Source organism: Hypoxylon fragiforme (assembly GCF_022984875.1).
Source record: "Hypoxylon fragiforme strain CBS 206.31 chromosome Unknown GGS25scaffold_3, whole genome shotgun sequence".
In the NCBI taxonomy this organism is placed as follows: Eukaryota; Fungi; Ascomycota; class Sordariomycetes; order Xylariales; family Hypoxylaceae; genus Hypoxylon; species Hypoxylon fragiforme.
In genome coordinates this window covers 3,235,328-3,258,239 of record NW_026054758.1, presented here as the reverse complement: position 1 = coordinate 3,258,239, position 22,912 = coordinate 3,235,328, and the positions used below count along the sequence as shown (strand labels likewise).

Sequence of the window (22,912 nt, the reverse complement as noted above, 5' to 3'; positions counted from 1 at the left end):
TAGTAAGATAAACTTTATTTTTGAATCTGACTTTTTAGCGTGATGAAACTGGCGGAGAATACTTATTCCAATGCGACATAGCACATGCCTGCTGAGGTCATTTGGCAGCTTTTCGCACTTTGCAGTTACAGTACATAGTACAAGCTTACCGGGCATAGTGGGGCCTGCACAGCACGAATGACCGGGTTTTCCCGTTTTCTTTACCGGAAAAGAGCTCTCCCTAATCGCCGGGGCCAATTGTCTTTTTATCTTGACGATAGCATCATACTTTTTGCAGAAGAAGACCTGATCTTATTCATTCTTTACATTAGGGTCATTCAGTAGTGGTCTTTTACTTCTCTACCCTAAGTGTTACTTACCTTCAGTCAATTGAGAGAGTTAGAAAAAACATTTCGCCATAATGTTTAACTTCGCACGCAGCCGTGCTGCGGCTTCTGCTCTGCGATCCTCCAAGGTAAGTTATCTTGATATACATGGAAACAGGTTTCCCAGTTGTCTTTTGCTAATATATATACATCTTCTCTTTATATTAGGTCGCATTCTCTCCTGCCACTAGATTCCCCGGCATCGCTCAACAACAGCGAAGAAATCTGAGCATTCACGAATATCTCTCAGCCGATCTTTTGCGACAGGTACAAATCTATTTATCGCTCAAACCTTTAGAATTCGAATCTTCCCTAACAGCTCCCTCATAGTATGGAATTGATTGCCCCAAGGGCTTCAACGCGAAATCTGCCGCCGAGGCTGAAAAAATCGCAAAGGACATTGGTGGTGAGGATATGGTTATCAAGGCCCAGGTGCTGGCTGGTGGACGAGGAAAGGGTACTTTCGACAATGGCCTGAAGGGAGGTGTACGAGTTATCTACTCGCCCACTGAGGCCAAGATGTTCGCCGAACAGATGATCGGCCACAAGCTCATTACCAAGCAGACTGGTGCGGCCGGCCGCCTCTGCAACTCTGTCTACATCTGCGAGCGCAAGTTCGCCCGTCGCGAATTTTACCTAGCCATCTTGATGGACCGAGGTTCTCAAGGCCCGGTAATCGTATCTTCTTCCCAAGGTGGTATGGATATTGAGACCGTCGCCAAGGAGAACCCTGAGGCTATCAACACTGCTTACATTGACATCAAGACTGGCGTGACCGACCAGATTGCCCGAGATATCGCGACCAAGCTTGGATTTAGCGAGCAGTGCGTCGAAGAAGCCAAGGACACTATTCAGAAGCTCTACAAGATCTTCCGAGAGAAGGATGCCACCCAGATCGAGATCAACCCTCTATCCGAGACTTCAGACCACAAGGTTATGTGCATGGATGCCAAATTCGGGTTCGATGACAACGCTGACTACAGACAAAAAGAGGTCTTCTCGTGGCGCGATACCACCCAAGAAGATGCCGAGGAAGTCCGCGCTGCCCAGTCTGGCCTCAACTTCATCAAGCTCGATGGTGACATCGGCTGCCTCGTCAACGGTGCCGGTCTCGCCATGGCTACCATGGACATCATCAAGCTGAATGGCGGCCAACCTGCTAACTTCCTTGACGTCGGCGGTGGTGCTACCCCTGCTGCCATCAAGGAGGCTTTCGAGCTCATCACCAGCGACCCCAAGGTCACAGCTATCTTTGTCAACATCTTCGGCGGTATCGTACGCTGCGATGCCATCGCTCACGGCCTCATCAACACTGCCAAGACTCTGAACCTCAAGGTCCCCATCATTGCCCGTCTGCAAGGAACGAACATGGAGCAAGCTCACCAACTCATCAACGACTCGGGAATGAAGATCTTCTCCATCGATGACCTCCAAAGTGCTGCGGAGAAGTCTGTACAGCTCTCCAAGGTTGTAAAAATGGGTAAGTTATCACATGGAGGGTCCATATACGTACGATGAAAGACAACTAACATCTTCCAGCTCGGGACATTGACGTGGGCGTCGAATTCAGTTTGGGTATCTAAGGACGATATGTATAGACACTGGACTGATAGATTGTACTAACTTTCCCAGGGTGAAGTCCCCGGACTATGTGATTACGGGAGAGGTGTTGCAAATTAGAGCTAGGGCGGGTTTGTCACTATTGCATGCATCTGATGTTTTCCCTATGCGCTCTTGATTTTTAATGGAATTGCATTTCCGATTTTATACTTGAGATTCTCGTTGAACTTGTGTGACGTTCCGGTTTGAGTAACACGCTGGAGAGTATACTGAGAAGGCCTTGGTGGTCCAGCCATCTTAATAATCGGTTCAAACAGTTGGCTACATAAGAGCTGCTTCCCTCATATTCAACCCCCATCCTCTTCATTCTCGTCGCTTCCCTCAAAAAAAGATTTCCTAATCATTCTTGCAGAACGGGTGTTACCTCTGGTCGTCATACCAAAAGAAAGAAAAAAACCGCTCATACGCTCTGTCTCGGCTTAGACACAGACCACGATCTGTAGTTTGGCACCAGCACATAATAGGAGTCGGGCACCTTGAGCTCCCCGCACTCCTCTTCAGCCCACATCCTCGCGAGGCACATCGCCAACCCCAAAGCCAGGATCAGCATGGCCATGTACAACACCAGGCTCACGACCTCCGGCCACCCACTCTGGCGGTACGCGTACTGCGCCAGCCAATATCGCCTCTCGCAGTAGAAAGCCGCGCGCGCGCACCGGTCCCTCACATCCCTCCCCAGCTCCCTCGCACCCTCCCGAAGCCTCCGACCCCGCGCCACCGCTTCCCGCCACGCCGTCTCCAGCTTCTCCTTCCCCTCCCCCAACCCCCTAATCACGCCCAGCTCCCCCAACATCCCCACCAGCCCACGCGAAGGAGCGGCGGCGGGGAACCGAGGCGGCAAAGGCGCCCCCGGCGTCGTCGCCACCCAGTGCTGGAACGCGAGCCACTCCGCCTCGTCGCGCCGCCGCTTTAGTTCTTCTGGCGGGATGGGGCCGAGGGTGTAGGGGGAGGGAGGGGGCGTGGGCTTGCAGTTAGCGAAGGCGGCGAAGGGGCGGTAGAGGGGCGCGTCGCGGCGCATGTGCCAGGGTATGGGGGTGCCGTAGGCGCCGGGGGTGGAGAAGGGTTGGAAGGCCATTTTTTTTCTTTTTTGGCTTTTTTTGGTTTGGTTTTAGGTTGGGGAAAGTTGAGAGTTGGAAGTTGGAAGGCGGGGATGGATGATCGTTAATCGTTGAGGGGTTCTCTTTAGGATCTTGAAGACTTGTATGTTGTTGCGAGAAGCTCCTAATTCGTCGTCTCCTTGCGAGTGAATGCCCGTTCGAGGATGTCGCGTGGGCGCTTGTTTGGAAAGGAGTGTTGGAGACCGAGGGATGGAAGCAGCAGCCGCTACGAAGTTAGTTTGAGGTTAATCGCATTTATATTGATGTTGTGGTTTGAAGCAACGAGATGATTTGTCAATGGAGAATCGAGTGACGTGTGAGTTGTGCTAAGTGATGTGTAACTTGCGATGGTTGTCCGTGTGAGTGAGTGACTATCTCCAGTGTTACGGAATACTTACATACCACGTAGGCAAAATAGCAAATCAACAGTGATGGTCGGTTGCCCGGCTACTTGGAGTTTCAACCCTTCTCGCTGAGTCACAGTGATAAGAGGGCTTCACTTCTGTTCTGCTCACGCACGGAAAAAGAAGAAGAAAGGTCGTAAAACAGGGTGCTGGGTAGGTAGGTAATACTCAACTGTATCCCGTTGTTCTGCTGCCTAGGCTCGCCCTCTCTCTTTCTCACTGTCTCTTCATTGAATCAAGGCCTATCTATCTAGGTAGATGCCATTCACAAAGCTCAAAGCCCAAAGCCGGGATGAACAATCAAAATCCACTATCTTGTCTTAGATGGGTGTCTGTCCCTTCTCTTGTTCCCTCCATCCTTCTATCCATCGCTCTACTTACACGAAGAAATCGCCCTGTGTCTTTGATTTACTTACATGTCTTGGGTGTGCTAGAGGGTTCGGGTTACGGTCTGTGGATGATGCGGATGTCATCGCGAGTAAGCCGTTACCTGGGAAGCTTCTAGCTTCGGCTGGCTTCGTAGCTAAGATGGCCAGGTAAGTAAATGCCTATACCTATAAGTCTAAACGGTAACTTTTCTACCCAGTAGTCACCTGGCTACAGTCGAAACTGTTGATCGTTGTTGATCACTCACAATTAACCCGTAGGACAGCACCGTTTGACGTCGAAATATCCCCTTTACGATTATGTAAACCACATAGGTACTAGGTGGGTAGACACAGCGCCGCGATGATTACTCTTGTGGCTCTTAGGATACGCTGATGGCTTGCAGGCTCTCTATCACAATAGTTCCCAAAGTCATCATTTGAGGCTCATTCTGAAGCCTAGTCACTATATCAACGCATTGTTGTTATAAGAAGCTTATGACCATCACAAGTACCTCCTAAGCAAGGAAGTCATTGTCACGGTTCCCCGCGATCTTCTTGATGGATGTGGATGGTAATCACTGACATCCAGAAGCCATCCCTTATCCGTGTGTGTAAGCCGTGTTATATCGTCGACGATACTAGCTTCAAGAGTTCCCCCACGGCATCGTAGGTGACGAGCAAGTGCCAATCAGCCATGTAATCCATTCGTTACTCTGTGCAAGCTTACCAAGGTGCCGTGATCCGACTGACTGCCTCTGATTGGAGATCAAAAGCTTACAATAACTACGCCTGTTTGAGTATCCAGACAGACATTCCGAATTAAATCCGCCAAGCCTTCCCCTTTTCGTCCCCGACACATATGTCAAACTTAGCTGCGATACTTATATGTATGTACCTACCTACATGTCAGTCAGTCCATCGCCAATCTGCATGGAACGTGTGGATCATTCGAGGCTACGGAGCCCTATGTGACATAGTAGGTTACCGCCTTTTTGTTCTATATTATATATCCAACGTATTGGGTTACATTTATCTCCAGTATATCGACCCTAATTAGGGGGCTACTGTCTAAAAATTGTCAATGAAAATTTTACCCAAAAAAAGATTTTTTTCTTATTTTTACGGAGAATTCCCTTCCAACCACGAAAGCCCTAGGTTAGTATTATGTAGATACTTCAAGGTTGATGTTTTTAGAAAAAAGCAAGTGGGTGATACTGGCGTCGCATTCTCGTGCCTGTATGCGGCACTGCGGTCTAATTATCGGTTTGGCTTATATTTATGTAGCATTCTGCTGCTTAATATATAACACTCCCATATGAAGATTAGGTATCGCGCTGCCAATGACCAATATTTTGTCTGAGAATATCTGAAAGGGGAATTGCTTAGGAGCAGCTTTGGTTGGTTAGTATCCTTGTATATATGTAGTCTTTAGCAAACAGCCAGATCCTCAACTAAAGTACGGCGCATTCAATGTTGCATTGCAGTGCCGTACCTGATAGGCACGAGGATGAGAAGTTAGTGCTAGTACCTGGATTATATGCTCGGGGCTAAGGGAGCCTTGCCTCTCCTGGTGGCGACGCTCGGGATGGTTCGGCAATAACAACATACAATTTTAGAAGCCACAGCAGCATATAAGACATTTGAGACCTTTCTTTTTATGCTCGTTTCTGTTAGGTGCGTGAGATGATTTAGAGAGCCTTGCTTGTGTGCGTTACTTCGACTTCTCGACTTCTTATACGATCGTTTTAAAACCTACAAAAATTATCTTCAAAATCCAGTTAAAGTCCAGGCGACTGATATACGTCAAATACGTTATCACAAAGTGACGGGAACAAATCACTTTACAACCAAGCCAACTAAACTTCATCATGAAGTCTGAGTTTATGGCATGGTGGCAGAGCCAAACCGCACACCCGTCCAGTTTAAGGCCGTCGGTACCGATATGCCCCTGCGCAGCCTGTTTCAACGGTACCGGGCACGGCGAAGAAGTGTTCAGTAACCCTATAGACCCCGGCGAGGTTCTTCCGCTTAAGAGAGACAAGAAGAACACCACCTCCTCACCTATCTCGAAGCCCCAGGAAGACAAGCTCAAAACACCACAAAGCAAGAAGCCATGGTACAAGCAAGCCAGTAGCAGTCTAGTTCGAAAACCCAGCTCAGCGAGCATGGCTTCGGACTCTGTTCCATTATGCTCAGCAGCAGCATCCACTACTACTACTACGCAAACGATACGGCGGATGAGCTCCGAGACGCTGAGTGAGGAAGATGGCAAGGAGGCAAGGCAAGAAGAAGAGAGGTTTAGGTCAGACACCGTTCAGCACGTTGGGAATTTTGCCTCTGTGTACTGGTGATGAAGAATTTTTTTTTTTTTTTTTTTTTTTTTTTTTTTTTTTTTTTTTTTTTTTTGGTTTGGTTTGGCGTAAAGGAGGATGTAACTATACCCAACCGTATGATTTGATTTGTCGGGATTCCGTATTTAGAATAGATTTTTTTTTTAGATATTTTAGATGGATTATATAATATGGTCCCTATTGAACAGTTAGCTAAATACCGAGTTTCATGCGGGCGTTCCGTTCTGTCGGTATGTATTGTACCTACACTAGGTACATGTAGGCAGCTAAAGCTAATATAAACGAATATATTATATACCTAGGTTATATACCTAGTATACCTAGGTTAGTAAGTTGTGCAAATATTTTCACGATGCAAGCGCGTCACAGTCAAAGGACGACGCTAGAGAAAGATACTTCTGTAATAACCAACATCTGCAAAGAAGTTAACTCATAACAAAGTCTCGATTGGTCTAGTGGTCAGGATACCTGCTTGTCATCGTCCGCAACATCTAGTGTAGCGCGATCTGTCCGCAGGTGGCCGGGGTTCGATTCCCCGATCGAGAGTTTACTTTTTCTATTTATTTTTCTATTTATTTTTATTTTTATTTTTCCTTTATTTTTTTCTTTGATCGGCTGAGTCATCCCGGCCTAAATCCGGAACTCAATAAACCTTTTCTATCTTTTAATTCTCTTATTCAACTAGTTACATAGAAAGAAAGTTCTTGGCCTCCTCCTTATGTAATACATACATAGTACATCCCTATAATTGCGCAAACCCTCAACATATTTCTCTTACTCATTTACAATACAACAATAAAATAAATCAATAATTCCAGTAAATGCTCCTATCAGGCCATCTGCGGCCGGAAGGATGGAGGACAGAAAAGCGGTCATAGTCGGCATCAGCGGGGCTTCTTCGAGCGGCAAGACCACGCTTGCCCGGCTGCTGCGCGATGTCTTCCCCGGTACTTTCATTCTGCACGAGGATGACTTTTATAAGCCTGAAGCCGAGTAAATGTTTCTTCTATACTTTCTCACTACAGCATTGCTTAAAAAAGAAATAGAAAAAAAATGGAATGCTAACATCTCCTTCAGGCTCCCCACTAAAGATGGCCTCCTGGACTGGGACTGTGCCGAGTCTCTCTCCATCCCGGCCATGACGCGGGCGCTGTCGCATATCCGTGCCCACGGTACCTTTCCGGTAAGCTTACGGTTGCGGTTGCTGTTGCTGTTGGTAGACTCGACCGAGAAATGTGCCATTGCTTCGTTTATTTATTTTATTTTATTTGATTCTAAATCTCGTTCTCCGAGCCACGTTACACCTACCCCCCCTGTTCTGTATCACCCTATCCAGCACAATGGAGTACACAGCAGTGAGCACATCCATACTAACCACCCTCACCCACCTCCCCCCCTCAAAAGCCCTTCGTAGACTCAAAAGAAGACCAAAACTCCATCGGCGCCTGCCCCGTCTCCTCCGCCGCCATCTCCCTCGCCAAGGCCAAAGTCAGCGCGTGGCTGCAACCCGGCCAGCCCGGCCACTCCATCCTCATCGGCGAGGACCATTCCCACCACCCCTCCCGCTCCAGCTCCCGCTCCACCAACCACCCGGACAGCCCACCCGCCACCCCCCGCCTCCGCATCTGCCTCGTCGACGGCTTCCTCCTCTACTCCGCCCCCCTCGAGCGCGGCGGCGTCCCCTCCCTCCTCGACACCCGCCTCTTCCTGCGCGTGAGCCGCTCCAGCGCCCTGCAGCGTCGCCAGCGTCGCGACGGCTACGTCACGCTCGAGGGCTTTTGGAAGGACCCCCCCGGGTATGTGGAGCGCGTGGTTTGGCCGAACTATGTTGCTGCGCATGGGTTTTTGTTTGAGGGGGGGGATGTGGAAAGGGGGAGGTGGAGGAGGGATGTGTTGGGGGAGAAGGGGATTTTGGTGTTTGGTGGTGGGGAGGAGGGAAAGGGGGAGGGGGAAGGGGAAGGGGAGGAGGCTATTGATGTGCCGATGGAAACTACCTTTGCGTGGGCTGTGGATACGCTGATGAGACAGCTTGAGGAGTTGGCTGGGAAGGGGAAGGGGACGGCGGCGACGTAGGCACTTACGTGTATTTGTGTAGATAGATAGGTTGGATAGATAGGGGCACGTGGTGTGTCTAGCTATTTGCTGTGGCTTGGATCACGTACCTCGAAAAGGGGGTCATACAGTTAAGATCATTGGATAATAAATGGCTGAAATTCTCATGCAGTACCTGAATTTTACAATATTTGATTTTATTATGATTCATTCTCTATGTTCAAGTCTAGTAACCAACATACATCTGCATTCTACAGTATTACTACTAGGTAGGTAGCAGCTACTCCTTTATCCAATCAATCTATTAGGGTACAAGTTCGCCCATGACCGCCAGAGCAACCACCTCTAGTTAATATTCCCATTCAACTTTCCTCTTTACTGACATTTACCTCCACGTATCCGACGTCGCCGCTGTAGTGGCGCAAGTCCTCGGGACAGTGTAAGAACGGTTCGGGTCAGCCTCCCATGTGATCGAGCCATCGGTGTTGACCACAATGTACTTGTATTGGATGGCTTGTCCAGCTGGCAGAGTGATGGTACCCTTCCATAGAGGGTTGCTGGAGGTGTAGGACGAGGCGCTTAGTGCCACCGCTTTGCTGGTGTCCCAGCTGCCGAGAGCAGCGATGTTTCCGACAACCTTGACGGTCTGGCCATACGTGGTGGTCTTGACCTCGTTGAAAGTGACAGCTACAGCTGTAGCAGTAGTGCACGCGGTGGTCGTAGCAGTGACTGTGGGGCGGGTAATCGTGGTGGTCGGCACAGTGGTGGTAATGGGAGTCTGGCTGGCCGGGAAAGATGTAGCCGTGGCCGAGGAGTAGGTTCCAGCGCGAGACGTCGCCGAGCAAACACCGGGCACGGAAGTCGCGGCCGATCCATTAGCCCAGCCAGCCGGAACAACACCAGCTCGGCGGGCAGCGGCAGTTAAGAATGCTGCATAAGACCACGTCAGATCGCGAGCCGACAACGGTACGCCGCTGTTGCGATCATACTGCTCTGCCAAGGATCCGTTAGATTGGGCGTATTGCGAAACAATGTTCATGAAGCCATCGGCATAAGCGAATACGGCATTGTACAGTGTGGTGTACGTGGCAGTGGTAGAACTGTAAGTTCCAGTAGCGGCAGACGAAGAAAGGGCCTGGAAGAATGCCAACGAGGTGGAAGTAACTGTAATGGACCCTGTGGTCTGCCACACGTATAGTGCATCGTAAAGCTGTTCAGCGGCTGCGAGGGTGTTGAGGTACCAGCTATACCAGTATTAGTAACAGACCGAGACAAATAGGACAAATGAGAGTACGTACGGGTTGCCGTTGTAGTAGGTGTCTTCAGGGTATCTGCCGACAGCAACTGCCGATCCAGAGGAAATTCCCGAGTTGACGTTGTAGATACTGCGGAAAGAGTCTACAACAACCTTGTGGCTAGATAGAGCTCGGTCGCTGCATGGCTGGAAGGTCGCAGCATCGCAGCCAGCCGCTGGGTCAAACCCGTGGATCGAAGCCAAGATAACGTTGGCATCCTTAGCAGTTCTGCCGTTGTTGACGTTAATGTTAGCCAGGGCGTAGCCTCCTGAAGACGACCAGAATGTCTGCAAGAAGCAGAGGACTTGGGGCGCAATAGCGTCACAGGCGCTGCAGCTTGAGCCGAGGCTCTTTGCCAAAGCACTTCCTTCCACTAAAGCTCGGTGTTGAGCAGCGACGGTGAAGAAAGAGCTTCCATTCACTTCCTCCCACAAGTCAAATCCGGTCTGATTCCAATACTGGGCAACATAAGCAAGATCGTTTGCAATAACTGGCCAAACGACACCGGAAGCAGTCGATGTGTATCCATTTGCAATGAGCCACTTAGAATATCCAATCAAGGCAATAGCTCGGAGGGCTGGTCCATCGCGTTGTGGGCGACCCCATCCATCAGTGAAAGCACTTAGGTCGACATGGTATTTGGCTTCTCCTAAGCCGGTACCGTCTGATAGAGAGCCGGAGGGGTTCGATACACCCTGCAACTTGGCCTGAGCAACAATGTAGTTCTGGATTTGGGTCTGCAGGGAAGCATCATAGGTGTGGGCGAATCTGTCGACTATGGCCTTGAAGACAAGCGCAGCATCACGCGTCCACGTAAAGAAATCTGAATATTTAGTTAATGTGCCAAGGATACAAAGGCTGGCATGGAAATAGTCTTACAGTCAGGATTTGATGTGGATGGTGAAGCTATGACGACGCCCGATCCAGCCCCTGAAGAATGGCAGCCAGAAGACCCAATGTTGCAAAGGAGCTGTTCTAGAGCAATAGGCTCTTCGGTAGCGATGAAAGTATCAACCGATCTCTTCAGAAGCGCGCGCTCTCGTAGAGCTCGAGAGTTACCGGGTAGACCGAGAATTGTCTGAAAGACAAAACCGCCTAAGAGGAACAGAGAAGTGAAGCCTTGCATGATGGGTTCGATGAGGGAGGTGTTGTGGTTGGTGAACAATTCGGAATTCATGTTGTGTAAGACGTCCATGGCTTTATATCCTATACACGAAGCTCTCTAGGAGCATCGCGACCAAGCTTTTTTCCCCTTTTCGGCCAGCTGACCGGATACTACACTAAAGTAGCAGATAGGGCCGAATCCCAGCAACAACTACGGCGATACTTCTCGCAATAGACCGTGGTCAGGTACGGGAAGATACAGAAAGGTACAGCAAGGTACAACAAGGTACAGCGGCTTAAGAGATACTTGAAAAATAGATAAAATGACGTGTGTGGTTGTGAGGTCTTAGGTTATTTTAGGTAGGTACTTAATGTCGGATCTGATCTGATGTCGGAGTTCTATGGATAGCAATGGTAGATCAAGCCTGGAATCTGGGAATCTAGAATCGGGCCGCTCTAGGCGATGCTTCTAGGCGATGCTTCTAGTTCGCGTATTAAAGTGGTAGAGAACTCGGCAAGCACATGTAAACCCCTGAGAAGCTAAGTGTCCCTTGAATGTTAATAAAGACGGACTATGAGGCTCGGTTTGGGGTATAAATGCATCTAATAATCCCCAGTGCGGGGGAACCTGGTCCCCGCAAAATACTAGGTAAAAGGGGGTTGAAAAGGTGGTTGAAAAAGTTGGAGTACAGTACAATGAGTACATAGCCCTGGAAATGTGGAAAGATGCGGTAAGATGCGACTGATGCGTAGATGCGCTGGAATTCCAGGTAACATGCACAGGTGGTATGTACACACACCTGAACACCTGAGCAATATTATCCACTTGGCTGGGATTCGGACGTCTTCCGGTTGATGCCAGCTAATTCTCATAAAGTTAGACATTCCCTATTATAATAGTCAACATCATGCAATTGGAGTACCAGGCCAATGAAATACTGACACTTACATAGCATTTATCCATCCCTTGAAAATCTGCCTCATTTCCGAAATTATCTATGGTTGGTTAGTCATTCGTTCACCTTTATTTTGTGGTTCGCCAAAGACTCCAAGTCGCAGACACCTAGGTTACAGCTTGAACAGATCTCGGAGTATACGGCCAACAACAATATCAACAATGGCCTAGATACCTATCAAAACGTGATCAGTATCGTAATCGTACCATGCTTGAACGTGACTACGGGAAGTCTTTTCGGACCTACCTCCGTCACTTTTTACCCCAGATCAGAGCATGGTAGAAAACAACACTAGGTCTTTAGATGTCTATCACATGCAGACTTCCACACGAGAAGACAGGCTGGACCATGCTCACTTGCAACGGTTTAGATGCATTATGCAATCCATATCGGCCCGGCATAATCGCGCCAGCCAAGTCCTCTTATGACATTCAGAAAACTTCTAACATTATGGCGCAGTCTAGACACAGGCCATCATAAAACTAAGGTATTCAAGGACGTCCCGGCGTGTAGCAAGCTGAACTTGCAATAGAAAGGAAGCGTTGGCAATACTTGCAATATGCAGTCTGGGGAAGCCAACCGGCGCGTACTACCCGACTGGGAATGACTTCATTCATGCCCGCGATCAGACCGAGGCGAAGCGTGCTAGCTTCCTCCAGTTGGAGAAACGGGATTTGAATTTTATATTATCATCATGCTTTGCCACGGCGCTATCTTGACCTTCAAAGGGAAAAAAAAACGAGAATTGAGAGGCCAAGATGGGCCGAGACAAACCGGCTGCTCTGTTACTTGACTGCTGCCCCTCGTCGGTGGTCAGGCGTAACGGAAACAAGAACATATCGGCAACTAGAATAGAGTAAAGACTACTTAACTACTTGGTCTGAAATGTGAAAGCATGTAGGAGCTCTTATGGTTTTCCTCAACCTCATAGATCAACGATCTCGGAAAAAAGGGATGGAATATAAGGCCTAGGCAAGCCTGGTCCACTGAGCTCAGCGTTTGACGGCGAACTCGAGCTTTCCAGACTGCCCCTTAATCTAGGACCTGTCGATTGGATAGACATCATGAATATGAGGATGATTCCATAAGTGATTCGAGCTGCCTCGACCGTCAACTCTGAAATCGCTGGGCGATCCAGAGGACAATCGGGCACAGATCCGTGATTTTGTAAGAGAAAAGAAAAAATGAAGCGATAAAATTTCTGAAAATATTTAACCACTGGGAAAGGCTTATCGGAAAGTGGGGCTGATTAGTTACTGTGTAAGCCACTGTCCGCACGGACCACCTTCACCTTTGTAATTCGACTTTCTTTGTCCACCCTACCGCCTTCAATGTTGTACCTTACTACTAACTACTACCTTGCGCCTTGTTCCATCTTGTACTTCAATGTTCAAGTTGAAATTTAATAAACTTTGATTTGCGAAATACTGTAAACAACGTCGCTTCACCCCATTGCTCCATTGCGCACTCCATCTCCATTTGGCATTCAAACGATAGTATAATAATTTGAATAAAGCGTATACATCGCGAAAAGACATAATGGATGCTGCCTCAATAGAGGAGACGAATCGCCTCCGTGTTTCCCTCGGCCTAAAACCTTTGCCTGTTCCCGGAGCAAGCGGTCCTCAGTTTAAAGAGAAGGCATCGACTCCCGATGAAGAAGCAGCAAGTACATTAGAAACTCGAGAAGCCGCCGCTTACGATAACTACAAGAAGCTTCAAGATGCCGAAGCTGCTAGGAAACGACGCGACGAGAAGGCTGCTGCTGTTAAAAAGGCCCGCGATGCTGCAAAACGTTTCGAGAGCCTCCAAGGAAAAGGATTAGGTGACGCTGACGATGATGAAGTTGATACCAAAGCGTGGCTGATTAATCAGAAAAAGCGACAAAAGCAAATTGAAAAGGCGCGAAAGTTAGAGGCAGAACTAGCAGCTGCCGAAGCCGAAGCGGCCGCAGCAATACAGTATACGTCAAGGGATCTTGCAGGAGTCAAAGTTGGACACGAACTTGGAGCGTTTGAGGAGGGCGACGAGCAGATATTAACTCTCAAGGATTCTAACGTCTTGGGAGAGGACGAGGAGGAGGGCGATGAACTTGAAAACGTCAACCTTAGAGAACAAGAGAGGCTCAACAAGAAGCTCGAGTTGAAAAAGAAGAAGCCCGTATACGACCCTAATGCAGTGGACGAGTCCGGAGAGGGCAACTTCCTTGCCCAATATGACGAAGAAATTAGCGGCGTCAAAAGCAAGAAGTTCACATTAGATGGATTTGGCAACACGATACAAGCCGATAACCAAGACGGTCCCTCACAAAGCCATCATCGACAAAAGATAAACCTCGACTTTCTTAAAGAAGACCAGCCACAAGCAGCCTCAGATTACCTGGACATCTCGGAGGTCAAAGTCAAGAAACCCAAAAAGAAGAAGACAAAGTCGACAAGACAACGGCCAGTGGGCGAAGATGATATCTTTCCCATGCCACCCGCAGAAGAAGATCAATCCATGGACATTGATTCGGGTGCTGGCTTTGTTAGCAAGAAGCGCAAGACTGATGATACGGCATTCGTCGATGATGAAGATTTGCAGGCTACCTTAGCTGCACAGAGGAGAAACGCCTTAAAGAGGCGAAAGAGGGCGCGCCCTGAGGACATAGCACGACAGTTGCGAGAAGAGGCACAGACACCTGAAGTTGACAATGAAGATAATAGCGGCCAAGAGGGTGGTCTTGTCCTAGATGAGATCTCCGAGTTTGTTTCAGGCCTGAAGAAGGAGGACATTGAAGATCGTAAAACTCGTAAGCCAAAGTCACCTAGACAGACGCCCGCCACAGCTATGGAGGATGACTCCGACGAAGATGAGCCTATGAAGGATGGATACGAACATGAACATGACCGAGTCAAGCGCGAAACCTCAACGCCGGCGGAGACAGCTGTCATCGGCGTCGACGAAGAGAAGACCATCGGCAGTGGTGTTGGCGCAACACTCCAACTCCTCCGAGAACGACAGCTCCTGAAGGACTCTGGTGGTGCTGATCTCAATGACAGACAGCGCCAGCACGATCTTTTCATCGCCGAGAAGAAGCGGAAGCTGGCAGAGATTGACCAGGAAGCCCGCAACCAGCGTGAACGGGATCGTAACAGCGGCAGGCTAGATAGGTTGTCGGTTCGAGAAAGAGAGGAGTGGGCCCGTCAACAAAACAACATGCGCGACCAGCAGAGTTCCCGGCAACTGGTTGATCTCTTCAACAAGGGATACAAACCCAACGTGGAGTTGAAGTATCACGACGAATTTGGTCGGTCGCTTGACCAGAAGGAAGCATTCAAGCATCTCAGCCACCAGTTCCACGGCAAGGGAAGCGGCAAGGGCAAGACCGACAAGCGACTGAAGAAGATCGAGGACGAGAAACGACGCGAGTCGCAGAGCATGCTAGACGCCAGCCAGAACGTGGGCATGAGCTCGGCGACCGCGCAACAGACGAAGAAGAGAAAGGAGGCGGGAGTTCGGCTTGCATGATCATGCAAGCCCTACTCCTTTCCACACAAAGGTGCTCCTCCCTCATTTGTATACTTGTAATCAGTTAGTTAATGCGTTGCTGACACGATAGTCGAAGTTTTCGTTCTGTGCCATGTGCTATCGTATGAGGACTTCCCGTTTCCACGTGTCTGTCGGTATCTTCCAGCTCACGACTATGAAGTCATCGTCCTTTTCCTATGCCTGACTTGATATGATCTATATGCTGCTAAATTTCCTAGGGATCCCCGTAGATTGTCTCTTACTGGTAACATTATGAAGTGTCGTGCCTCGTATGCGAACGGTCCTATTATAATTTATATAACCTAGTATTCTCAGAAGCCGCTCATGTACATAAGACTAAATTGAAGGCTTCAAAGTTACTCCTTGGTACAAATGCGCAGGACGCAATGCAAATATACAATAGTGTGAAATACCTAGATAAAAATGATACATATGTATCTATCTATATTGGAGTTTTGCTTGCACATGCATCATCGTGCATGTCGTCGAAAATACTTTATCTTCAATGCTTATGTAAGAGGCGTCGTCGACAGCAACTATTCACAAAAACAAAATGTTATTCGGGTGGGTCACGCACAAAAGTGAACCTTGCAGTTAGTTCTTCGTAAAAAAAAATAACCTTGGAAGTTAAGCAAGAAGGAAGTCGCGAGCAAATTTGTTTCATCATCAATTAAAAATGAATGATAGTAATACACATTTGAAACATTTGAAAGTCCAAAGGGATAAATAGAAAAAGACAAAAAGAAAAAAAAAAGAAAAAGGAATAGGTAAATTGAAAAACCAACAAAAAAATTGAGTCCCTCGGGCCGGAATCGAACCAGCGACATTTCGGTAACAAGTGTTGTGCACATTTACAGCCGAACGCCATAACCAACTAGACCACCAAGGGAGGAGAGAATTGGTTTCGATCTTTCTCTTGCAAGAGGAAGTGGACTTCCTTGCGAGGGGGCGGATGGAAGACTGCCTGCAAGTTAAGCTTATATGGCTTACCGAGGGGTACCACCTACATACCTAAGGTTAGTGTAGGTAGTGCGTTTTCCCTAGTAGTGTGGGTGGTTGGGGTACATGTATGGGTGCAGGACACTGCAGGTAGTTACTTGGGTACTTACGAACACTCCAGTCACCACATTGAACATTGCACGTGAACTTGAACCTTTCTCACAAACACGTGCATTTAAATTTCACAAGGCCTTGGAGATTTGTAGCATTGCTGCGTCCTTATATTATTATTGCTATGAACCCAGGTAGGTTTCTATGTCAAGGAAGGATACAGCATCGTGATCCATTTCCAACTTATCCCACCCCTCCCAAAATCGTGTGCTAGTTAGAGTATGTGAAGCAAATCACCGAAATGAACGACTTTTAGGTACATGTACATACTGCACAGCAGAGATAGGTATTTCGTGAAGGAACTTACTTATTTACTACTAGTCAACCCTCCACGATTCGTTCAAGCAAGCCCTAAGCTTTGATACTCTCTCTCTCTCTCTCTCTCTCTCTCTCTGCATCCATCGTCGTCGTCATCATCCACGGCGACCAGCCAGCGCATTGACCGGGCTATGTAGTCGTAAATAAACTACTACTACATACTACTCCTCGCGGCTCTCCGCCTCCCTCTCCTCGCCCTCCAGCCTGCCGAGCGCGGAGTACAGCTTGTCGATGTCGTCGGCGTTGAAGCTGCGCCACAGCGACGACGGCCGGCTCGGCGTCGTCACCTTCTGCCGGCTGCGCTCGTTCGCCTGCTCCACCGACAGCCGCCGGCTCTCGACCTCCTCCTCCGTGTGCGTGTTCGCGCGGCGGTCTAGCAGGTGGTCGGCGTCGTCGTCGTTGTTGTTGTTGCTCGAGGACGAAGACAGCCGCCGCGAGTCGTAGACGCCGTCGCGCTTGAACGGCGCGTTGGGGAGCTCCAGGGGCGCGACCTCGAGGTGCGCTAGGGATAGGGGACGGATGGGGGTCTCGATCTGGGGGCTGGCGCTACGAGGGGGGCTGGCGTTGCGAGGTGGGGTGGTGGTGGGCTCCGTAACCGTCACCATGGCCTCGATGGTGTCGGTGATGGAGCCGCTCTCTCGCCGTCGCTGGGCTCGCTCTTGCACACCCTTGCGCATCTCCCGGAGGCGTTGGCGGAGAGGGATGCGGTTTTCGCCCGTGAGGACTTGCTTCTGCTTCTTCTGCTTCTTCTCTTGAGAAACATCGGAACCGCTCGCTGAGTTTGAGAGACTCCCGCTGTTAACTTCCGAGTCTGAGCCAGATGCGCTATGATTGCCGTCGCCGTTCAGGCCTAGGGACAGCTTCTCGAAATGGATGCTCAGATCGTTGACACGGCTGATGATTGGCGACGGGGGAGACATGGTGCGTGAGGCGAGTACTAAATAGGTAGCTAGCTCTGGGAAAGTTTGTTTGGTTTTCAAGCGTTCAAGGTATAGTCAACGTAGAAGCTTCGTTTGGGGAACAGACTTTCTCTGAGGAGGATACTCACCAAGGTGGAATCGAGATGGAGCGGAAAGGGATGGATGGTTTTATGGGAAGGAATAGGACGTGCCGGGTAGAGAGGGTATGGCTTCTGTGCTTATATGTCAGCCAGAGAGTGCTTGAACGCCATGGAGCAGTCTTCTTTCCTTGATACATGAACAATAGATTGTCAACTTGGTGATGATTTCTCGTAGCTGCTTTGTTTGAATACAAGGGGCCTTGTCGAGAACAAGTTACCTAAGCTATCAATTCTTTATTGTGTTCGTAGCCATTGATTGTGTAGTATATACACCAAGGTGAGAATATTCCCCTTTACCATAGGAATGGACAATATTTCTTTCTCTAAATTCAAACAAGAGCTATTGTAGTTATCATATGTAATATTTCATGTGCCATCTTCTTTGTCCATGGTCCTGATGATGAGATACTCATGCTTGGATGAGCAATGCATCACCAAACAACACAGCGATGGCATCATTGTAGCCTCCTAATCATGGTGACATTGGGGGTTATAATGTTGGTTTAGGTAATACGCCATGTGAATGGCATATGCCATGGACAAGCTGACTGACTACAAGGCAGTATTTTCTCACCATGGAATTGTTTGGGTATCCATTAGTGGTACGCTGCTCCCCTATTTGCAACTTCACACTCTTAGCGGTTATACCACCCAAGCACAATGAGCCGAGAACGTATAGTTCTACCCTGTCTATGAGATACCGAGCAATACATACTCTTGTCTCTTGCCTCACTGGTGCATATTTCAAGCCTATGTCGGGACGCTTTCCGCGCCGTTTCGCCGCCAGACCTACTGCCTATACATTTGTCTTATGGGCGTGGATAGTACTAACTTGCAGGAAACGGGTATGTAGCCCACGAGAATACTGTAGCTTTTACTACAGGCGAATGCGAATGCAGCTTATTCATCATCGACACAGATACATACATGGCTGGCTGGCTGGCCGCACACCCGGACGCCGAGATGCTTGCCTAGGTGCAATACATCGCGGGGCTCTAAAATCTCTACTACTAGTGGTACCTAATACCTATGTCTGGACATAAGAATTGACTTCGGTTGTGTGAGAAAAAAAAAATTACAAAAAGAAAGCCGAACAATTTTTTGATCTCCGGTACGGGGAATCGAACCCCGAGCTCCTCGGTGAAAACGAGGTATGTTAACCGTTACACTATACCGGATGCAATTATTATGTGGTTCGATGTTTTCTCCCTTACACATCGGTGAACGCCGAAGTTGCTATTACTCTCTATATCTGATAGTGACTACAAACTAATGTAGGTGGCCTACATTTTAGTAGGCAAATTGATAGTACATAAGACTAAGTAAGTCGTGTTTGTTAGGGATTTGCCCCTCCTCCAAATAACTGTAGCGCTAATGGTATGTAGTTCGCTGCTCGCAGGATTTTAGAGTCTCTTGGAAAGTAGCTCAATGTTAGCTTCGGCGTAAAAATGCGGATTTGGATATCCTGTACTGGTAATACCCGTAATATTTCAGGAAATTTATCACATGCCAATATATATCAGGCAGTATTCTGTACATCTTATTATTTGTACGTTAGGTAGTTATATTCATATGCTCATCCTATGCTCATCCTATGCTCTCGTTTTGGAGTGACCGATTAACCAACGCCTTGCCTACTTGGCATACCTTCAAAAACCTGCTTGCATCCCAGAACGCCAATTCATACTATAAAGAAAATCGAATCTAAAGCTGTACTCTGGCACCGATGCCCTCACCTCTATACCACAGTGACTCTTTCCAATTTCCTAGACGCACATCCACATCCGCGTATGCGTCCAACTTCAGATGCCCCCCAAGCGCTTTCTTCACAGCATCATATCCCACTGAATCTAGGGACCATCTGACAGGTAGTTTGGGGGTTTGCGACTTGCCAGGAGGAGCTGAGAATGGCAGGTCGTAATATATCTGCCCCATAGGTTCGGTATGATTATATAATGCGGTTGCATTAACAAAATCTATGTATAGCGTGTTGTAATGAAGTGGCGACACAAGCGTGAACGTCGCTGTTGATGAGAGAATGTGAAACGTTGCATCTCTGATGAAGTGAGGCTTCTCTCCGGGCGTGTCGTCTGGCAGGTCTAGTTTCGGAGCGGCGAACGTCATATTGAATTGGGACAAAGCTTCGCTGAGAATAGGCTGGCCTGGAATGCTGTCTCGGTGAGCTTTGACCGTGATGCTTGTATTCCAGCCAGACAAATATTGCGATATAAGCTCTTGTCCTACTTTTCGACCGTGAACGCCTCCCATGCGCGGGCTCCATTTTGCCGTGACAAGCACATTGGCATTGGAGCCCTGGACAATGTCTATATTCTCTACGGTAGCACTTCCGAGTACAGAGCCGTTGTTCAAAACATGAATGTTGGCATACGGTACGTAAGCTGTATAGGCTGTAGGGTTGGTAATATTGACTAATGCTTGCAACGTTATCGAGTCCGTTGTCGTGTCTAGAACCCTGATTGACCCTATCTTTGGATCGATATTGCCAATGGCGCCTTTGGGAAGGGCTAAGAACTACCTAGTCAGCGTATGCTACAATTTATTGAGCAGGTAGGAGGGCAAGCAAGGATTTTGCACCTCAAGAAACAAAAACTGTCCTACTAGACAGACCATCGAAGAGAGCGACTAACAAGATCAAAATAGCGAAGACGGACGTTTTACTGGAATTTTGCCTTCTGCAGGAACCTCCTTGAGAGTGAGATTCCCCAGCGTGGTATGCACCTTGATGTCAACCAAGGCGTTTATATGCAGGCGGACTGGTTCAATGCCGAACAGCAGTGCCCGAATGACCTGACCAAATACGACGCCGTCGGTTATGTTCAGGGGCGCATCATTGATCCGCGACTGAATTTTGAGTAAAGGTCCTTCGTCTCCAGTGCCCTGAACCCTGGTTGAGTTTGCATGTTGCCACTCGCGTACGTTGAGCTCTCCCAATTTTTGTGATTTGTAAAGCACATCGGCCGTAGCGCGGATATTCGTCACGTCTATACCAAAGTTCATCTCGGATGGAAGGCCTGCAGTAACGAAAATATTCCCAGAGACTCTAGGGTTGGCGTCCGGGTCCTCCGGGTCGGCAGAAGAATCCGGCATAGTGAAGTGAACGTCAGTTAACGAGAAGGTCTTCAATAAGCCATCCAAGCTCCGCCCAGGAAATGGAACAGGGACAGTGACACTTGAAAGTAGATCAGCAATCCATTTTGGTGTGTCGCCATCAGGATGACGACTCCCACGAACAAGCACCATGGCGGGATCACCATGCATGTATTGTTGTAGCAAGTTATCTAAAGGAGACGAAGTGGAGTCAGGGCAAACGTGGGTCAAAGATTCGGGAAGCTCATGAATGACCGCTTTGACATCGGCATCTACATCACTATGAGGGGTGACGTGGATTGGACCGTTGCCTGCTTCTGCTACGAGGATGGACGGGTCGGAGGCGACGCAGCCAGGTACCATAATATCAAACGCAAGCTCAGGTATATCGAGTTCCACCGGCCACTCGTTGAATACTGACAGAGACACATCAGCTAGCATTGACCCATTCATCGGACCGTCCTCGACGTTGAAGCGACTGATATTGTACTTCGGAATCGCAGGGATTTTGTTCGCTATTCCAAAAAATATTAGCACCTTTGCTTGTCTAAAGGAGTGTGAGCCCCAGTTTGGTTCCGATAAGCCAAAGCGTGGCCTTTCTCCCCATGTAAAGGGTAGAACCAAAGGAGCTGTAGAGTGATTGACCTTCAAATACGAGCGATTCCGATATAAAATGCGTCCCAAGGGGGAAGATGCCGGATTTGACAGTGACATCAGCCTGTCCATCCAGGCGCAGAGAGTCCAAGGTTCCATCTAGCCATTCCTTTGCAATTATACGGATGCCTTCAAGGTCTCCAGGTGTGATATCTATGACAAAGTCGAACTGAGTTGTATCGCCATCTCGCAAGTTGACCAGCAGAGGTGGGACGATTGCGCTTCCGAGAAGTATGTTATTGTAGTCAGGTAGACGCACGTCCACCTTGGTCTCTTTGCTTTCAAGTTGGTATGCGACCCATGTAACGGCTCTTCCTATGTTTCGGACATTGGGGTTGCTGACCTTGGACCCGTCTAGATGGAACTTGGCTTGTATACGAGCTCGAACGCCGGTTGGGGTGATGGAGTCAAGAGCGAGGTTGGTAGGTTCGACGACGGCAGCTTGCTCAGAATATTCTTGTACTGCTTCGGGAACGATAAATGCAAGGACGATGATAGCAATGACTGCAGCCGCAAGGACGCCCATGGCTACAAAGGAGGGCCATCTTCTGGTTGGCTTAATGGCAAGTGCAAGGGATTGGCCATCTGTACGGTTGGACTGGTCCAAAAGAGCGGCGTTCTCATCGTGTTCATCGATGTCTCCGTCGTAACGAGGGGTTGCGGATGAACTCGATAGGAGGGGTGTTGACTCGGTCGAGCCAGACCGCTCGCGAGAGGCGGTCTTACCCTTCATGGCGGCTGAAAGTAAGGGCGATGTCTCTTCCTCCGGCATGATTAATACCAGTCGAAGGTCGAGGGTCGAGGGTCGAAGGATCAAGATCTTGATTGACAAGAGATCTCGTTCGAAGCTTGGTAAAAAGGATGGTTGGCTAACGAAGAGACACGGACATTATCGGCTCCAAACCATGGGGATTATTTAGCGGTGTACAATGAAAAGAAGTGAATGAAATGTAAGATGATGGAGAATGTTGGAAATAAGTCGAGTAAGGTTGGATTGTTGGATTGATGGATTGATAGAAATAGCGATTGTAGAACGAGCAAGTGGGTAGGTTAGTAAAGATTGAAGGCAGCACTGAGGGCAGCACTGAGAGTGGTGTTGGAGTGGTGTTTTAGTGGTACTCGTCATCCACCTTGGCTCCAGCAGGTTACTTGGATCTGCCAACACTTATGGTTCACACTGCTGCCACATCAGCTGAGACAGGGCGCTTTTCTTGGTCTGGCTGGGGCATTGTTGCCCTGAGCCAGCCAAACAGAATAGGCCTAGGAGGGGAAGTACTAGGTACTATGTAGTAGTAAAGCGGCGACTATCCCGTCTATTGACTAGTGCTCTCTGGGGAAGACCCTGCAGAAAGCACGGCTCACTTCAATCTTCCCTCCATCAGAGTCCAGGGCTGTGTACCTAGCCAGGTACCGTACTACCCAAGAGTTATTATGTAAGCTATTTATGTGCATAAATTCTACACTAAGTACATAGTATGGTTATCTACATATGTTAGTGTATGTATTTCCACAAGTATGT

At 48.6% G+C, this 22,912-nt stretch overlaps 8 protein-coding genes and 3 non-coding genes across 11 annotated transcripts; 5 read left to right on the top strand and 6 right to left on the bottom strand.

Annotated features, from left to right (window-relative positions):
- The first annotated feature begins 167 nt into the window (after window positions 1-167).
- On the top strand, window positions 168-2,167 carry GGS25DRAFT_200789 (beta subunit of gdp-forming succinate-CoA ligase). The gene is made up of 4 exons (XM_049256796.1): window positions 168-454; window positions 534-632; window positions 696-1,845; window positions 1,905-2,167. The coding sequence occupies exons 1-4, from the start codon at window positions 401-403 to the stop codon at window positions 1,946-1,948; spliced, it is 1,347 nt and encodes a 448-aa protein (XP_049119316.1). The 5' UTR covers window positions 168-400; the 3' UTR covers window positions 1,949-2,167.
- Window positions 1,676-3,382, bottom strand: GGS25DRAFT_483180 (uncharacterized protein). The gene is made up of 2 exons (XM_049260332.1): window positions 1,905-3,382; window positions 1,676-1,845 (listed from the first exon to the last, which is right to left on the bottom strand). Exon 1 carries the CDS (start codon window positions 3,058-3,060, stop codon window positions 2,386-2,388), a length of 675 nt encoding a protein of 224 aa, XP_049119315.1. The 5' UTR covers window positions 3,061-3,382; the 3' UTR covers window positions 1,676-1,845; window positions 1,905-2,385.
- A 2,209-nt stretch (window positions 3,383-5,591) lies between these two features.
- On the top strand, window positions 5,592-6,212 carry GGS25DRAFT_200777 (uncharacterized protein). The gene has a single exon (XM_049256795.1). It carries the CDS (start codon window positions 5,723-5,725, stop codon window positions 6,203-6,205), a length of 483 nt encoding a protein of 160 aa, XP_049119314.1. The 5' UTR covers window positions 5,592-5,722; the 3' UTR covers window positions 6,206-6,212.
- Window positions 6,213-6,646: 434 nt separating this feature from the next.
- On the top strand, window positions 6,647-6,751 carry GGS25DRAFT_t24. Its single transcript has one exon. It is a non-coding gene; the product is annotated as a tRNA-Asp (tRNA).
- A 307-nt stretch (window positions 6,752-7,058) lies between these two features.
- GGS25DRAFT_519848 (P-loop containing nucleoside triphosphate hydrolase protein) lies at window positions 7,059-8,278 on the top strand (the record flags this gene model as incomplete). The annotated part of the gene is made up of 3 exons (XM_049263784.1): window positions 7,059-7,198; window positions 7,283-7,388; window positions 7,610-8,278. The coding sequence occupies 3 exons, from the start codon at window positions 7,059-7,061 to the stop codon at window positions 8,276-8,278; spliced, it is 915 nt and encodes a 304-aa protein (XP_049119313.1).
- A 161-nt stretch (window positions 8,279-8,439) lies between these two features.
- Window positions 8,440-11,095, bottom strand: GGS25DRAFT_200668 (carbohydrate-binding module family 20 protein). Its single transcript, XM_049256794.1, has 3 exons — window positions 10,432-11,095; window positions 9,556-10,375; window positions 8,440-9,501 (listed from the first exon to the last, which is right to left on the bottom strand). Exons 1-3 carry the CDS (start codon window positions 10,745-10,747, stop codon window positions 8,643-8,645), a joined length of 1,995 nt encoding a protein of 664 aa, XP_049119312.1. The 5' UTR covers window positions 10,748-11,095; the 3' UTR covers window positions 8,440-8,642.
- Window positions 11,096-12,951: 1,856 nt separating this feature from the next.
- Window positions 12,952-15,866, top strand: GGS25DRAFT_483163 (SART-1 protein). Its single transcript, XM_049260331.1, has 2 exons — window positions 12,952-15,153; window positions 15,220-15,866. The coding sequence occupies exon 1, from the start codon at window positions 13,152-13,154 to the stop codon at window positions 15,120-15,122; it is 1,971 nt and encodes a 656-aa protein (XP_049119311.1). The 5' UTR covers window positions 12,952-13,151; the 3' UTR covers window positions 15,123-15,153; window positions 15,220-15,866.
- Window positions 15,867-15,940: 74 nt separating this feature from the next.
- GGS25DRAFT_t21 lies at window positions 15,941-16,032 on the bottom strand. Its single transcript has one exon. It is a non-coding gene; the product is annotated as a tRNA-Tyr (tRNA).
- A 700-nt stretch (window positions 16,033-16,732) lies between these two features.
- On the bottom strand, window positions 16,733-17,491 carry GGS25DRAFT_519845 (uncharacterized protein; the record flags this gene model as incomplete). Its single annotated transcript, XM_049263783.1, has 1 exon — window positions 16,733-17,491. One exon carries the CDS (start codon window positions 17,489-17,491, stop codon window positions 16,733-16,735), a length of 759 nt encoding a protein of 252 aa, XP_049119310.1.
- Window positions 17,492-18,737: 1,246 nt separating this feature from the next.
- Window positions 18,738-18,809, bottom strand: GGS25DRAFT_t20. The gene has a single exon. It is a non-coding gene; the product is annotated as a tRNA-Glu (tRNA).
- A 361-nt stretch (window positions 18,810-19,170) lies between these two features.
- Window positions 19,171-22,599, bottom strand: GGS25DRAFT_483150 (uncharacterized protein). Its single transcript, XM_049260330.1, has 3 exons — window positions 21,385-22,599; window positions 20,304-21,254; window positions 19,171-20,156 (listed from the first exon to the last, which is right to left on the bottom strand). Exons 1-3 carry the CDS (start codon window positions 22,163-22,165, stop codon window positions 19,336-19,338), a joined length of 2,553 nt encoding a protein of 850 aa, XP_049119309.1. The 5' UTR covers window positions 22,166-22,599; the 3' UTR covers window positions 19,171-19,335.
- Between the last annotated feature and the right edge of the window lie 313 nt (window positions 22,600-22,912).

Excerpts from the sequence above, each read along its gene's own strand:
- GGS25DRAFT_200789 (XM_049256796.1), top strand. The coding sequence starts at position 401 with ATGTTTAACTTCGCACGCAGCCGTGCTGCGGCTTCTGCTCTGCGATCC. Across the intron at positions 455-533 it reads CTGCTCTGCGATCCTCCAAG|GTCGCATTCTCTCCTGCCAC; the intron begins GTAAGTTATCTT and ends TCTTTATATTAG. Across the intron at positions 1,846-1,904 it reads CTCCAAGGTTGTAAAAATGG|CTCGGGACATTGACGTGGGC; the intron begins GTAAGTTATCAC and ends AACATCTTCCAG.
- GGS25DRAFT_483180 (XM_049260332.1), bottom strand. The coding sequence starts at position 3,060 with ATGGCCTTCCAACCCTTCTCCACCCCCGGCGCCTACGGCACCCCCATA.
- GGS25DRAFT_200777 (XM_049256795.1), top strand. The coding sequence starts at position 5,723 with ATGAAGTCTGAGTTTATGGCATGGTGGCAGAGCCAAACCGCACACCCG.
- GGS25DRAFT_200668 (XM_049256794.1), bottom strand. The coding sequence starts at position 10,747 with ATGGACGTCTTACACAACATGAATTCCGAATTGTTCACCAACCACAAC. Across the intron at positions 10,376-10,431 it reads ATCCACATCAAATCCTGACT|ATTTCTTTACGTGGACGCGT; the intron begins GTAAGACTATTT and ends CTAAATATTCAG. Across the intron at positions 9,502-9,555 it reads ACCTACTACAACGGCAACCC|CTGGTACCTCAACACCCTCG; the intron begins GTACGTACTCTC and ends ATACTGGTATAG.
- GGS25DRAFT_483163 (XM_049260331.1), top strand. The coding sequence starts at position 13,152 with ATGGATGCTGCCTCAATAGAGGAGACGAATCGCCTCCGTGTTTCCCTC.
- GGS25DRAFT_483150 (XM_049260330.1), bottom strand. The coding sequence starts at position 22,165 with ATGCCGGAGGAAGAGACATCGCCCTTACTTTCAGCCGCCATGAAGGGT. Across the intron at positions 21,255-21,384 it reads GGAATCGCTCGTATTTGAAG|CGAACAAAATCCCTGCGATT; the intron begins GTCAATCACTCT and ends TTTTTGGAATAG. Across the intron at positions 20,157-20,303 it reads AGGCAAAATTCCAGTAAAAC|CCCTTCCCAAAGGCGCCATT; the intron begins GTCCGTCTTCGC and ends GGTAGTTCTTAG.